The sequence below is a fragment of the Drosophila persimilis genome, unplaced genomic scaffold (genome assembly GCF_003286085.1).
Source record: "Drosophila persimilis strain 14011-0111.01,24,50 unplaced genomic scaffold, DperRS2 tig00000676-arrow-arrow-pilon, whole genome shotgun sequence".
Classification (NCBI taxonomy): Eukaryota; Metazoa; Arthropoda; class Insecta; order Diptera; family Drosophilidae; genus Drosophila; species Drosophila persimilis.
In genome coordinates this window covers 1,687,552-1,700,955 of record NW_020825332.1, presented here as the reverse complement: position 1 = coordinate 1,700,955, position 13,404 = coordinate 1,687,552, and the positions used below count along the sequence as shown (strand labels likewise).

General features: G+C 43.8%; 2 protein-coding genes across 5 annotated transcripts in view; one reads left to right on the top strand and one right to left on the bottom strand.

The window, feature by feature from the left end:
- Positions 1-5,495: 5,495 nt before the first annotated feature.
- On the bottom strand, positions 5,496-8,266 carry LOC6604592 (histone deacetylase Rpd3). Of its 2 annotated transcripts, none has more exons than XM_026991560.1 (4): positions 8,055-8,266; positions 7,521-7,633; positions 6,212-7,457; positions 5,496-6,142 (listed from the first exon to the last, which is right to left on the bottom strand). In XM_026991560.1, exons 1-4 carry the CDS (start codon positions 8,095-8,097, stop codon positions 5,955-5,957), a joined length of 1,590 nt encoding a protein of 529 aa, XP_026847361.1. In that variant the 5' UTR covers positions 8,098-8,266; the 3' UTR covers positions 5,496-5,954. The 2 variants fall into 2 exon arrangements, with proteins under 2 accessions (XP_026847361.1, XP_026847360.1); XM_026991559.1 differs by having other exon boundaries at positions 5,496-6,145; positions 8,055-8,264.
- Positions 8,267-11,327: 3,061 nt separating this feature from the next.
- LOC6599673 (tyrosine-protein kinase Src64B) overlaps positions 11,328-13,404 on the top strand; it is a 32,719-nt gene continuing 30,642 nt past the window's right edge. For 2 of the 3 annotated variants that reach the window (XM_026991523.1, XM_002024769.2), the window contains exons 1-2: positions 11,328-11,520; positions 12,337-12,571. The gene's annotated coding sequence lies outside the window, so the exon portion shown is untranslated. The remainder of the gene's footprint in view (positions 11,521-12,336; positions 12,572-13,404) is intronic. The other variant, XM_026991524.1, reaches the window with a different exon arrangement.

Sequence of the window (13,404 nt, the reverse complement as noted above, 5' to 3'; positions counted from 1 at the left end):
AAGAGAGTGCCACAAATGAATGCACGGAGAAGTGGCGCACGAATTACAGTTTATTGAACAGCAAGGAGCAACGAGGGGAGTGAAAGCAAAGCGAAGTGGAGCATCTAAAGCGATGCATAAAAACAAAGGGGAGCATCGTGGAAAGTAAAGAGAACTCTTGATGGCAAAACCAAACTGCTGGCTGGCTGGCTGGCTGCCTGCCTGCCTGCTGTTTCCACTAGTCTGCTGTTGGGAATAATTCTGAAAAGCATCTATCTCCCATCTAAAAATATTTTAAAGTTTCCCGCGTGTCTCACTCTCTCAAGAACTGAGATCCTCTAGAAACTTCTGAACCCTTATTTGTGATCTTTTCTCTCTATTATAACCACTAGGAGACCACATCTTCGTTGCTGCAAAACGATGAATAAACCTAAAAACAAAATGCTGGAGACGAACACGAAGCCAATTGCCCTTCCGTTGGTTAGCAGCTTGCTCTAATTATTATTTTTTGCTTATTTTTCCAACTTTTTCTCCTCTTTCTCCATCATTTTGTTTGTTTCCCCAAAAGGGAATGGGATCGGGGATGGGAGACGGGGTGGACTTCAAATCTGTGGCGTTTCCTGGTTTTTCGTGCATTTTCATAAAACTTTCCCAGCATGCATTATTCATGTGCTCTCTACAGCAATTACTATGGTCCAGCAGGCAGGCAGGCAGGCAGTGGGGTGGTGGGGTGGTTGGGTGGTTGGGTGGTGGGTCCTTAATGAAAAACCATCATGGCCAAACAATATCTTTCGTTGCCATTTGCCACTTGAAACTTTTTCAATAATTTTTAACATGTATGCGTTTGCTCGCTCGTTCTTTCTTTCTTGACAAATTAACTCAAGAGCGCAATGAAGTGTTTATTGTGCCTGGCAAAAGTTTTTCCACGCTCTTTCTCCACTCAAGGCGTTGCCTGGGAAACACATACACACATACAGCCAAACACATGCACAAGGATACTCGTAGATTAACAATCGGCGCTAAACTACTAGCGACGCACATTTATTATTCAATTAAAATTGATTAAATTTGTGTTGGTTTCTTTATTTGTGGTTTATTTAGCATTCAAGCCACGTTCATCAAAACAATTTTGTGGAAAAATGAAATGTTGAAGGTATAGAATATAATTTAAATTATGCCCAAAATCAAATATTTAGAGTGGCGTGAATAGGAAGATAATTATCATGGAACAACCGGAAGGCTTTGTTTTAGTATGCATTATACGAAATATCAAAAATATTGTCACGAATTTTGATTTGAGAATGAAAACATTTAATTGTGCGGACAGCTCGAAAAGCCTCAACAAGAGAACCTCATTAGAGAAATAGACTACTTCCTATCCCATGCCCCAATGGGCTTAGGCTCCGCGCCACAAAATATAGTCGCAGGCACTCTCTTAAATCTCTTTATGGGGCTCCGCTTCAATGTACATAATAATAATAATAATAGCATTGTAAGAACTTAATGTCTTCTTCGTGTGTCCCCGAGTGTATTGTGTTGCCATGGCCATTGAGCGGAGCGAAGGCCAGGGAGCGTAATCGTCATGGTGGCTTACAGCAATTTGTTATTAATTTCCGCGTTGAAAAGTTGAAAAAAAAACAACAACAAAAAATGAAAGAAAGAAAGAAAACATCACCAGGAACAACAAAGTTTTTTGCTCTCTTTTGTTTGTCCGGTCCAGGCTCTCCCCCTTCGGCTGCTTCCATCTCGCTCTGTCTCGATGCCACTTGGCATTCATTTAATGCGAAAAGTTATTGTTGTTTTTGCTGTTGCCTGTTGCCTTTTGGTTGTTGGTTGTTGTTTGTGTTTGTCGTTTGTGTGTTGCCACATTAAAACATGGCCCATAATGGTTAACAAGGCATTTGCTTGTTGACCATCGGAGAGGGACCAAATGAGCATCAGAACTTGTGTGCTTACGATGTCCAACATGTGTAATAAATATATTCCACTGACGCTTGCTCTTGCGTGGCCCTGCCACAATGCGTGTCCTGTCTGTATTTCTGTATGGTGGTGGTGGTGGGGGGAGCAAAGAGTTGGGGAACAGATTTATTAAATGGGAGGTAAGGTAGTACTGCTCTTGGCCTCTGCTACAATACTCTGATTGCCTTACCTTCTGTTGAATATACCTCTCGTTGGGCTATTGGAGTCTGGGGTATGCGTGTGTTTGTGTTTGCCTGAAAGTTTTGTTTGTTTGGCAGGTAATAAATTGGAATATGCCTCTGCTTCTGCTCTCTCCACTCTCCCTCTCCCTCCCTCTCTCTCTCTCTCTCGCTCTCGCTGTGCGATCTGCACGATGACGCGGCCAAAGTATTACAATATTTGAAATGCACTGTGCCCCGCGCAGTATGCAATGAAAAATGTCAGAACAACAATGTTAATATGGCTGCCAGAGGACACGGCGGAGCACGGGGGGATTATAGAAGTGTGTCAGTGCGTTGTTGTTGCTGTTGTTGTTGCTGTTGTTTTTGTTGTTGGTGCTGCATGAAAGTGCAAGTTTTTGCTTATTGTTGGCAACGCTCTTCGGGTGCTGCTGCTCCTCCAGTAACCTTCAGCCAAGAACAATAAAATTGCACAGAAATGAAACTGAAATGGGTCTCTCACACAAATGGAAAACTATGAAAAGCAAAGGCAGCGGCACCAGCGTGGAAAAAATAACATTTTAAATGCGTTCTTTATACCCTCAACGTGGCAGAGGGTTGCTCTGTTTTCCTGTCCATGGAGGCGTTGAATATCTATTTGTTTGCGGAAGATCTTGTCTTGTCCTTCTTGTCTCCCCGTATCTTAGGATATGCCACTAGTCGGTAGTTCCCCTGCAGCGTCTGTGTGCAGCGTCTTTGGCTGGGAAATATGTAAATGCGTTGGCTGTCGCCCTGGCCAACACATTTGCACTTGACTGAAACGCGTTAGCCGCTTTCCTTGTAGTGGATTTTCGGGGCCTGCCATCCTGCAGCTGTCTTGAGCTCCAAAGGGGGTGTTAGAGTGAGTGCGACAGGGGGGGTGGGGATGTGTGGGCTGTGAAGTGACTGGCGGGTTTCATGTAACCAAGACACCATCTAGCAGCAGCGACTGATGTGGCGCCATTGTTGGGGCAGGTTTAGAGTGCAGCCAAATGGATGCTGAACCAGCTGTAGAATGCAGCACACACACACACACACACACACACACACACACACACACACACGTGCACAATTTTCCTGGCATTTATATTAACAACATAAAGTGCCGAATCACGACAGGTGCCAAAATCCAGAAGCATCAACTATTTTCGCTATTTTCCACCAGCAGCAGCTTGAGCACCCAAACCTCCACCACCCCGCCTCGCAGCCTTTTTGGAAAGCTTTGAATAATTATAAAACTTTATCTCTTCTTTGGACACACACCCACAATCACATCTACGATGTCCTCCGTTTCCGTTTCCATGTCCATGTCCATTGAACGTCACTTTGACTAAAGCCAAATAGAATTAAACCCTGAAAAATATTTGATCTAACCTCTCCCTTCGTCAACCCGCCTACCCTATCAACGAAACCCCAACCCGCCCGCATTTGTATCTGTCCCACCACCACGCCCCGTCGTGACCATTTTCATGCCCAATCTCTCGCAGTCAGCGCAGGCGAAGCAGCAAGGCCAAGAGGATGAGAAGCAGCATGAAGACCCGCAAGAAGAGCATCAGCATGGAGAGGAGCAGCATCAGGAGCAGCCGCCGCAACGAGGAAAATCCCGCCACAAAGCACCCGACGACACAGGGCATCCCTTTGATGTCGGCGCCGCAAATGCCAATGCGACAACACAGTCCATAGGGTCCACAGCGCCCCCAGCTACAGCACAAGCACCAACACCAACACCAGCACCAGCAGCAGCACCAGCACCAGCCCCAGTACCAGTACTAGCCCCACCGCCACGCCATCGTTCGAAAGCGGCGGCTTTGGGTGCCCCGTCGTTGCCGCTGCTCTATCTGGTGGGTGGGGCGCTGCAGCAGCGACAGTTCGCGAATCCAATTAGTTACTTGGGTGGACCGCGACTGCAGCCGCGCAGTAATCGCAACAGCATCGACTCGATATTATCGCTGGATTAACGCCACCCCACGGCGGACCCTGCTAGTCCGGAACCAAGCTAGTCGCACACCTTCGTCAATGGGGCAAGTGCATCCTCGTTCATGGTGCTGGTTGCCTGGCAACAAACTTAAGTTGCAGCAGGATTAGCCTTTTTTTCTTTTTTTTTTTTACATGGACGCTGATATGCGTACCATTTGAAGTGTGAACTCTAGTACTAGTTAGTTAGTTTACCAATTTTTTAGTTAGCGAATGTTGATCGAATTGTTGCTAAAAATTAAAGGAATTGTTATTGATAATAATTATTGATTTGGCTATTGCTAATTTCAGAGTGGGAATAAAGCCAAAAGAATGATTTGATTCACGTAAGTATGTAATAAAGTTTTTCGAAATAAGGCAATGCGCGCGGGAACGCTGTGAGGCGCGGCAAGGGCCGCAGATCTACTTTTATAGCCGATACTCAGTCAGGATATACATATACACATAGTATATGTGAGCTTATGATTTTGTATTAGCTAAACCATATATTTTATACGTAATTATATGTAAAGGCTATAACTGACTAGCTGTAAAAATAGAGACAGCTCTATGGGAAAAGCATGCAGTGAGAAAGAGAGGTATATGTAAAGTGAAGTTATCGATGGTTACAATTGTCAGATCCAAACGTATTGTAGCCGCTGCTAACGGATTTGTTCCATCTGGGTATACAAATAATCCCATCTGATCCAATCTGATCTGGAAATCTGGTAGATATTGCCATTCTTAAAAATTGTGAAGGACGGACAGTCATGTATGTACAAAGCGACATCAACTCGGCTATTGATGGTGATCAATAATACTTTATGGAGTCGGAAACGCTTCCTTCTGGGTGTTAACCACATCCACCACAAAAGTAATATCTCCCTACACTCTTCGAGTACCGGGTATAAAGAATCAATACTATAGAAAGTTAATTTATTTATTGTATACAATTATTTCTTTTTTAAAAATCGCAATCAAAAATCTCTTCAAAGAGCCGCAAAACTGGAAAATATTTACTTGATAATAAAAACAACGAATTTCTGAAATCTATGTATATTTTAGTTCTTTACCTAGATCGAGATATGGTACACAAAAGTTATCAATCAGGGAGCTACTGACTACTACACGACTGAATCGATAGACCCAGGGTGTTGTCAAAAAAAAAAAATCTTATATTTGAGAGAGAATTTTGCGATGCTGTACCATTGAAAAGCTGACAAATATTGTCAGATCAGCAAATTGTATATCTCCGTGTAGACTCAGGCCATCGATCGAAAAGATTCCTCCTCCTCCTCACGTAACCTTTTTGCAACACTCCAAATTCAGCCCCACAATTTTGAATCAGCCCAACACAGTTTTGTTTCTTATAGCTATATTTAAACATTAATGAAAAGTATACACGTATACGGTAGAACTTATTTATAAATATTTATTGAATTACCCGAGTGCGCTTAGTCGGTAAATATTTTGTGCTTATTTTATGTTTTGCTTATATAATTTGATCCACGAAGAAGCTGAATCGATTTCCTTACAATAAATTGTATCTTAGCCTACGATGAGAGCGGGAGAGCCCTCTAGGGTCCGCGACTGCCACCCGATGGCAGGACAGGAGTGGACCAGGACAATGCAATGGGCGCAATGCAGGGGACACGACATGCTTCGTACTTAGATTGACGTTAAGCAGATAATCAGTTAATCAGTGATGAGAGGGGTGAAGTGGAGTGGGGTCACAGAGTAGTATCAGACGATAAATGGGTACAGCTAGGGGGAGGACTGGGAGGACAGACGGTGCTAGGTGAAGTCCGGCGGCTTGTACTTCGGCGGTCGCTTAATTGGCTTCTATAACCAATTGCGGCCGCCACGTCATATGTTGTTCTCCTTGGCGGCCTTGGCCCCCGAACCGGAGCCGGAACCCGATCCTGAGCCGCCCCCAGTCGTTGCCCCGCTGGCTGGCGCACTCGAATCGTTATCGCTCTTGTTGTTGCTGCTGCTGTTGTTGTTACTGTTGCTGTTGGCATTGGATGCCGTCGATTCTTCGCCATCAGCGCCGTCTACTGCAAAAGATACAAAGGATATAAGTTTGATTGAACTACTACTGGGTGACTTTGTGCCCCACTCACCCTTCTCCTTCTCATCCTTAATCTCGCTGGACGCTTCTGAGGATGCCTTGTTGCTGTTGTTATCCTTGTCGAGTCGCGGACGCTTGCGCTGTCCCTTGTATGCGCGGTTGTCCCGCCGTCCGCCCTCGCCCTCATCCTCCGAGTCCGAGTACTCGTTCTCGGGCACAATGCGCTTATCCTTGTCGCTCTGCGGCAGGCGATCATCCTTATCCACCTTGTCCTCATCGTCGGATTCATCGTTGATCGCGTCCTCGGGTATGGCCTGGATCTGGACGCCCGGTGCGTGTGGCAGCATGCGCAGGTTCTCGAAAAGCCTGTTCTTGATCTTCTCCAGATACTCGGACGTGTTCTGGTTAGTCATGTTGCTGGGGCTGATGTGCAGTTTGAAGTCGGGCCCAAAGTACTCGAAGTAGTCGTTGTAGGGCAGTTCGTTGGCAATGTCCACGGCCAGCGCCACGGACGTCTCGTACGTCCAACACCGGGAGACGTTGCGGATGGTGTAGCCACCGCCGCCGACCATCAGGAAGGGTAGGTTGTACTTCTTTACGAAATCGACGCACTTACCGTGCCCCTTCACCGTCAGGTTAAAGCAGCCGAGCCGGTCGCCGGTAAGGGAGTCCGCGCCGCATTGCAGGACCACCGCCGCCGGCTGGAATGTCTCCATTACCTTCGAAATTATGGGCACGAAGATGCTCTCGTACGCGTCATCGTCCATGCCATCGCGCAGGGGGATATTGACGGCATAGTACTTGCCCTTGCCGGCGCCAATGTCGCGCAGGTCGCCAGTGCCCGGGAAGTACTCGCCGTACTTGTGGAAGCTGACGGTCATCACGCGGTCCGTGGTGTAAAAGGCCTCCTCGACACCATCGCCGTGGTGCACATCGATGTCGATGTAGAGAACACGCTGGTGGTACTTTAGCAGCTCCAAGATGCCCAGAACAATATCATTCACATAGCAGAATCCAGAGGCTTCCGATTTTTTCGCATGATGCAGACCGCCGCCCCAGTTGATGCAGATCTCGGAGGCCTGTTTGTTCAGCTTGACGGCTGCGGCCACGGAGCCACCCGCCGACAGCTGACAGAACTCGTAGAGACCGTCGAACACGGGGCAATCTTCGCCTACATTGAAGCGCTGCATCTGCTTGTTATATTCGGTCATGTTGTCCGGCCTGATGGATCGCAGGAATCGGACGTACTCGTCCGAATGGAACTTGGTCATCTCATCGGCAGTGGCTTTGTGCGGTCGCTACGGGCGTTGTCACATTATTAAATCTCTGTCTAATTAGCGGCTATAAATTTGTAGACTTACGTAAATCTCCATTTTCCGGTATAGACCGTAGTTCAGGAGCAGATTGTGGGTCATGCGTATGCGGTGGGGCTTCATGGGGTGCCCCTGGCCATAGTAGTAGTTGCCAATGTCACCTGGAGAGCAGAAATATCAAGGGTTAGATTGGCGAAAAAATTAGCAATTGCCACGCTATGCAGAAAATAAATTTTACCGCCACGGTCGTTGAAGCGTCCATGCGCAGAGCGCACTTTTCGACAACAACCCTTCAGAGTACACTTTCGCCGAACAAAGCAGACATACAGGTACATACGCGCACACTTAAGCATACACACACACCACCAAAATCCGCTCTGCGGTTGTCACTGAAAAGTGAGCTCTGACGAAACGCGCTTGTACAGTCCCCGTAAAACTAGAAATTCGCAAAATGCTATCATCCGCCGCCGAATGGACCCGAAAAAAATTTGTCTCCGGCTCCGAAAAACACTGCGGGGGCCGGTAATCATAAATATCTGCTGTAAAGCGTACAATTTTTAGTTATTTTATGCAAAAACTTACTGTCGTAGTAGTAGCAGACGCGTTTCTTGCTGTGAGATTGCATCTTTAGGATGCGGATTCTCTGGTGCGGTGCTGGAGAGTTCCTCGGTTTTGAAGCGGTACGGGTTAAAACTTGGTTTAGCCCAAATGCGGTTTAATATGTGACGGAACGATCGCCTCGCCCGCTTTTGTCGGCGCCTTTATTTAAAATGTATCTTTTTTGCAAAAAAAAAGACTCGCGCGCACCGCACTGTAGGACGGTGATGGACAGCGGCCTTATCGATAAGGTATACGGTCCGACCCTCAGAAATATACCGAAATATACCGTCTCATTTTAAAAATATACCGTAAATATACTGACGAATTCAACTTCTATTTTACATATTCCGCCGAATATTACTAGCTAGATAGATCTCAAAGCCCTGAAAACATAATTTTACCCGATTGATGAATATATATTGTACATGTGGGGTTAACTTTAGATACTCCATTTGTTAGAATTTTTATAAAATAAGGTTTAAACAAAAAAGACAAGCACTAAATGCGGGCATAAGGCGGAATTTTTGTTGCTGATCAACAAGTTTCAGCCATGAGTATGGACATTTGTATACCCTAACGGTAAATTCGGTTTTACAAGATAGTTTGAAACGTAATTAACATTGACTTTTTCTCAGTTTGTCATGTTTTTTACCTATTCATACAATTGATTTGTTTTTTGTAAATCTAGATAGCAATACCTATTGGTCTCCTTAAGCTGCACCTCCAGATAGCTTTAAAACAGAGGCTGACTTGGTTCTGCATTCATTAGAGCGTGGAATGACAAACATTTCGTCAACTCTATAATATCCATTTCGCAAGGGTATCAGAATGTTGCGGCCTATGCAAATGGAATGTTGACAACGGTAAAAATGCTTACAAGTTTGTGAATGTTGCCAAAGTGTGTGCGGTAAAATGTATTTTTAGGCTCGATACGATTTATCGCATATAATATAAAAGCGCGCGGTATTTTAATTAAACTGAACGAGAGTAAAGAAAAAATACAGAAAAATAGTGTCATTAATGCCAAAGTAAAATAAAAAAAAATAATAATAATAACCCAGAAAGCAAGTGCAAGCAAGCTATGTGCTGTTTTTCTTCCGCGAACTGTCGATGGTGTTCGCGATGTCGATGGATCGCCAATTTTCATTTGGTTTCTTGTCTACAGAGGCCATAAGTCCGATTGTGAAACGCGGGTCGGATTCTTCGATGAGGACGAAATGCTGGCGACCTTTGAAATCTCAGTAGCTGCCGGTGGAGAGTAAGGCAGTGCCCATATCCTGGATACCTGCAGTAATGCCTCCTGGGAGAGGAACTGAAAACAAAATTATTATTATTATATAGCCCTTCCAGCTCCGTTAACTGCGGATGACATATTTAAGCGAGTTTATATATCGATATTTAGAAGTGCGATAACTCAATATTATTTTCATCAATTTTTTTTGCGCGGTTCAAGAAATATGAAAATATGGCAATGCTGTGGTCCGCTTCTGGGGCGTGTTAGGCGACGAGGTGGTGCCAACATGATAACAGATTACTTTTGATACATTCAAATACCCATTTAAATTAGATAACATAAAATTGGTAAAGGTGTTGGACCATTATAGCCTTTTTTAATACCCGTCTAGGAAAAACTGCTTTAAAAATTTCTATGTCAATAAATAACATTTGTTTAGAATCAGATTGGAGAACAGGATTTTAGCTTTATGTGGATAAAAGAGGGTAGAAAAACGGCGAAACACGGAATTGATCAATTTAATCAATGAATTAAATTTAATTTTTAATGGTATATTAAAAAAAAAAGTTCATAGAAAGTTCCATACGCATCATAATGTATTGCATTAAAATCCTTGTCGATCATTCTTTAAAAACAATTTCTATTTGGCGCTTAAATTTTGATGGGACTTGCTCTCTATTTTTTGGGACTTGTTCTTTATTTTGTGATGGGATATTCTCTCTTCGTGGAGGGTCTTTTCCTCGCCACAATGCCACATGATGACCTCTTTTGTTTGAACCTTGTTTTAGACACAATACAATAACAGCAAGTATTTGAAATAAGCCAAAAAAAATATAGAATTGATTCATTTATCGGATACAAATACGTTGGCAGGGCTGAGGGTTCTATTTAGCTAGTAATGTTCGACGGAATATCAAAAACGAGGAATATTGTTTCCAATCCTTGACTGAGAGCGATTAGCCCGTTGTTGACAAAGGGGGTATGATGTTGATACTGCTCCGAAAATAATGAAAATGTTACCACTTTAGCGCTGTTCAGGTTAAACATATTGTGGTTTTCTTTTAAGTTCAAAGGACAGATGACATGGATCTTCAAGAAGAATTTACAATCACTAATATTTTCTGATATTTACCTCAAGTCGTTGAATTGTTTAAATATAGGGGGCTTAAATGGACTGAGTTCGTATTTTCTGAGGGTCTTGCCACCATGTCTAGCTCACACACCTTGGAAATTGTATACTTTTCATAGTATTTTCTAGTATTTTCCATTAAATTGTAAGTCAATACCGCGACTCACCCTCTTGTCGAATGCACCAATGTAGAAACCCTGTACATTTAGATCCATGTCCCAGGCCACATCGAGTACATATCAGTGATCAATATCGAATTCCTGATCGTTTGCCATTCAAATCTAAATTTGTTCAAAAATGTCCGAAAAAGGCATTTAAAAAGTGGATAACGGAGGTTATTCACACTGGCGCTTCCATGGGGCTTACATGAAATAAAATCGGCCAAGCTTGTCAACAAACTTACACATTTTCCCCTCAGGTGGCGCTTTCGGTATTTACATGGAAATGTAGATATTATGTAGCAATTGTGTCGTTAGCGTGTAGTTACCATGTCAAGACATGAATTAAGTGGAAATTGTTCTTGACTGTTTTCGCATAAATCTTAAAATATAAGCAATGCAAAAAAGATATAAGCTCAAATAAAAACAGTCTTGTACGAAATTGATTTAATAATTGGATTCACCTATAAGTTCAGATAAGAGGGTCTTAGCTATCCAGTAATAACCAACCGAATATCAAAAACGTGGAATATGATGGAACTTGAAAACAGATAGCTCGTCAGTATATTTAAGGTATATTTTTGAATTTGTGACGTACATGCGGTATATTTGTGAGGGTCAGACGGTATATCTTATCGTTAAGTCCGCGGTCACACTGCACTGATTCCGTCTTTCGGATCGTCGTATGGTTCACTATTGAATAGTTCTATTTTCGTTCGTTCATGAACGGACGAAACAACGGAATCCAACTCAGTTGGCGGTTGGCGCTTTTAACCGAATTTTCCGAGATTATCCAAAGGCGTGGGTGGCTTTTTGTGGTCCTTTTTTTTTGTGATTTCCTGGTCGGATAAAAACAAAGATACCAAGTGCAAAATAGTTAAATGAAAACGCTGTGAAAATTGCAATTTAATAGACGGAGTGAGACGCGTAAGTTTCCAACTGTGTTTCGTGTGCGTGTGTGTGTGTGTGTATGAAAAAGAGAAAGAAGTTTCCAAGCGGCAGCGGAGTTGCAGTGGAAACACAAACAGCAACACTCACTCACACATGCACACTCACACTTGAAAACGAGCTAAAGAAGAATTGGAAAATGGAAATGAAGTGACAAAGCGGAGTAACAAAAAGAAAAGAACGCGGCTCCGTTGATGAAAATTAATTAAAATAAATCAGAATTAAAAGACGGCATTAACAGAGTCGGGAAATATCCTGCGCGCAGCTCTCTCCCTCTCTCACTCCTCTCTTCTATCAATCTTTATTTTATGTTCTCTCTCATTCCCCCCGCGCGATAGACCAACGCCTCGCCCAGCAACTTCTGTTACTTCTTTTGCTCCATCGCGAAGAAATTCTTCGTTTTTTTTTTGTTGTTTTGTGAATTTCCTTGTGCCGACGATTCCTTGTCCCACTCCATTTATTCATTCTGTTCTTGTTGTTGTCGTGCTTTCCCCTCCCTTTCTTCAGTCCTTTTTTTGTGAATTTCCTACCCGCTGCGCCCGCAGGATATATCTCCTGTTCATTTTTTGGTGTTCCCTCCCCCCACTCGTACGTGTTTAATTATAGTTTCGCTGCGCCGTTCTCTCGCTTTACTACTCTCCCGCATTCATACATATCTCTTCCAATTAGCGGCCCGTGTGCCTCGAATTTCGGTGCAAAGCAGAACTTCAATACGGTCTGTGTGTGAGAGAGAGAGAGAGGGAGAGAAAACTCTATTTGATTTAGTTTGATCATAGTTGTATTTGTTGCTTTTAGTCCCCCTAACGACCGTGAAAATAAGCAACAACATAAAGCTGAAAGCAGAATCAGCATCAACAGAGCGACGCGTCGACGGCGACTGCGACTGCGTTTATGGCCGTAACTGTAAATACTCGCGGAGTTTTGCGGCTAAGCCGTTGCTGCTTTTAATAGTTGCTGCCAGCAGCAGTAAAACGCCCGAAGATTGCCATTTTGATTTATTCTAATTAAAAGAAAAAGAAAGAAAAAAAAGGTAAGTGTGAGCACTTTTTTTTGCTGTTGTTTTTCTCTTTCGGTCACGAAACTGGTTTTAGCTCCTTTTCATTCGCACCTCCTTAGTGGCATTATGCTGTGCCTCCTGCTCTTTCGTTTAGTTTGCCTGCATTACAAAGTACCGTTAAAGAGCCAATGAACGCATCAAAAAAGCAAATAAGTAAACAACATGGCAGGCAGAGCTAATACAACAACAAGTAGAAAGGACGGCAATATTCGGGTCCCGAATTGATTGATACCCTTGCAGATCAAGCAATTCGATGTTGATTAAATTTGGTAGTAATCGGTTTGGTTTAGAGACAACACGGGCACGTGAACTGATACTAAATGCTTAGATGATCTCTGCCTTGCAAACATCTGGTGTATTATATTAGTACCCACATCAAGGGTATAAAGAGATCGAGCCTGTCAAAGAGGAAGAGAGAGAGAGAGAAAGAGATCTGCTCTCCCGCTGCAGTTTCTATTTACGCTGCGCTTCTGGCTGCTGGCTGCTCGCTGCAGTCTGAGGCTCTGCTCTGCTCTGCTGATAAAAGCAAATCCATTTTTATTGCTCGGCTGCTGCGCGGTCGCCACAGGCTGCTGTAAAAGTCAAAGAGCATTTTGTTATTGGGATTGCTGCTTTTGTAATTGTCTGTAATTTAGTCTTCGAGCAGGAGAGGGAGGCTGTTCTACAGTCAGCCAGCAGAAGCAGCAGCAGCTGGCATCAGCGTCGGCGTCGGCGCAGCAGCTGCTGCTCTCTTTCTCACTCTCTCTTCATTGCCTGCCTGCCTGCCTGCCTGCCGCCGGCTCGCTATTTTCGGCATTTTTGTGTCG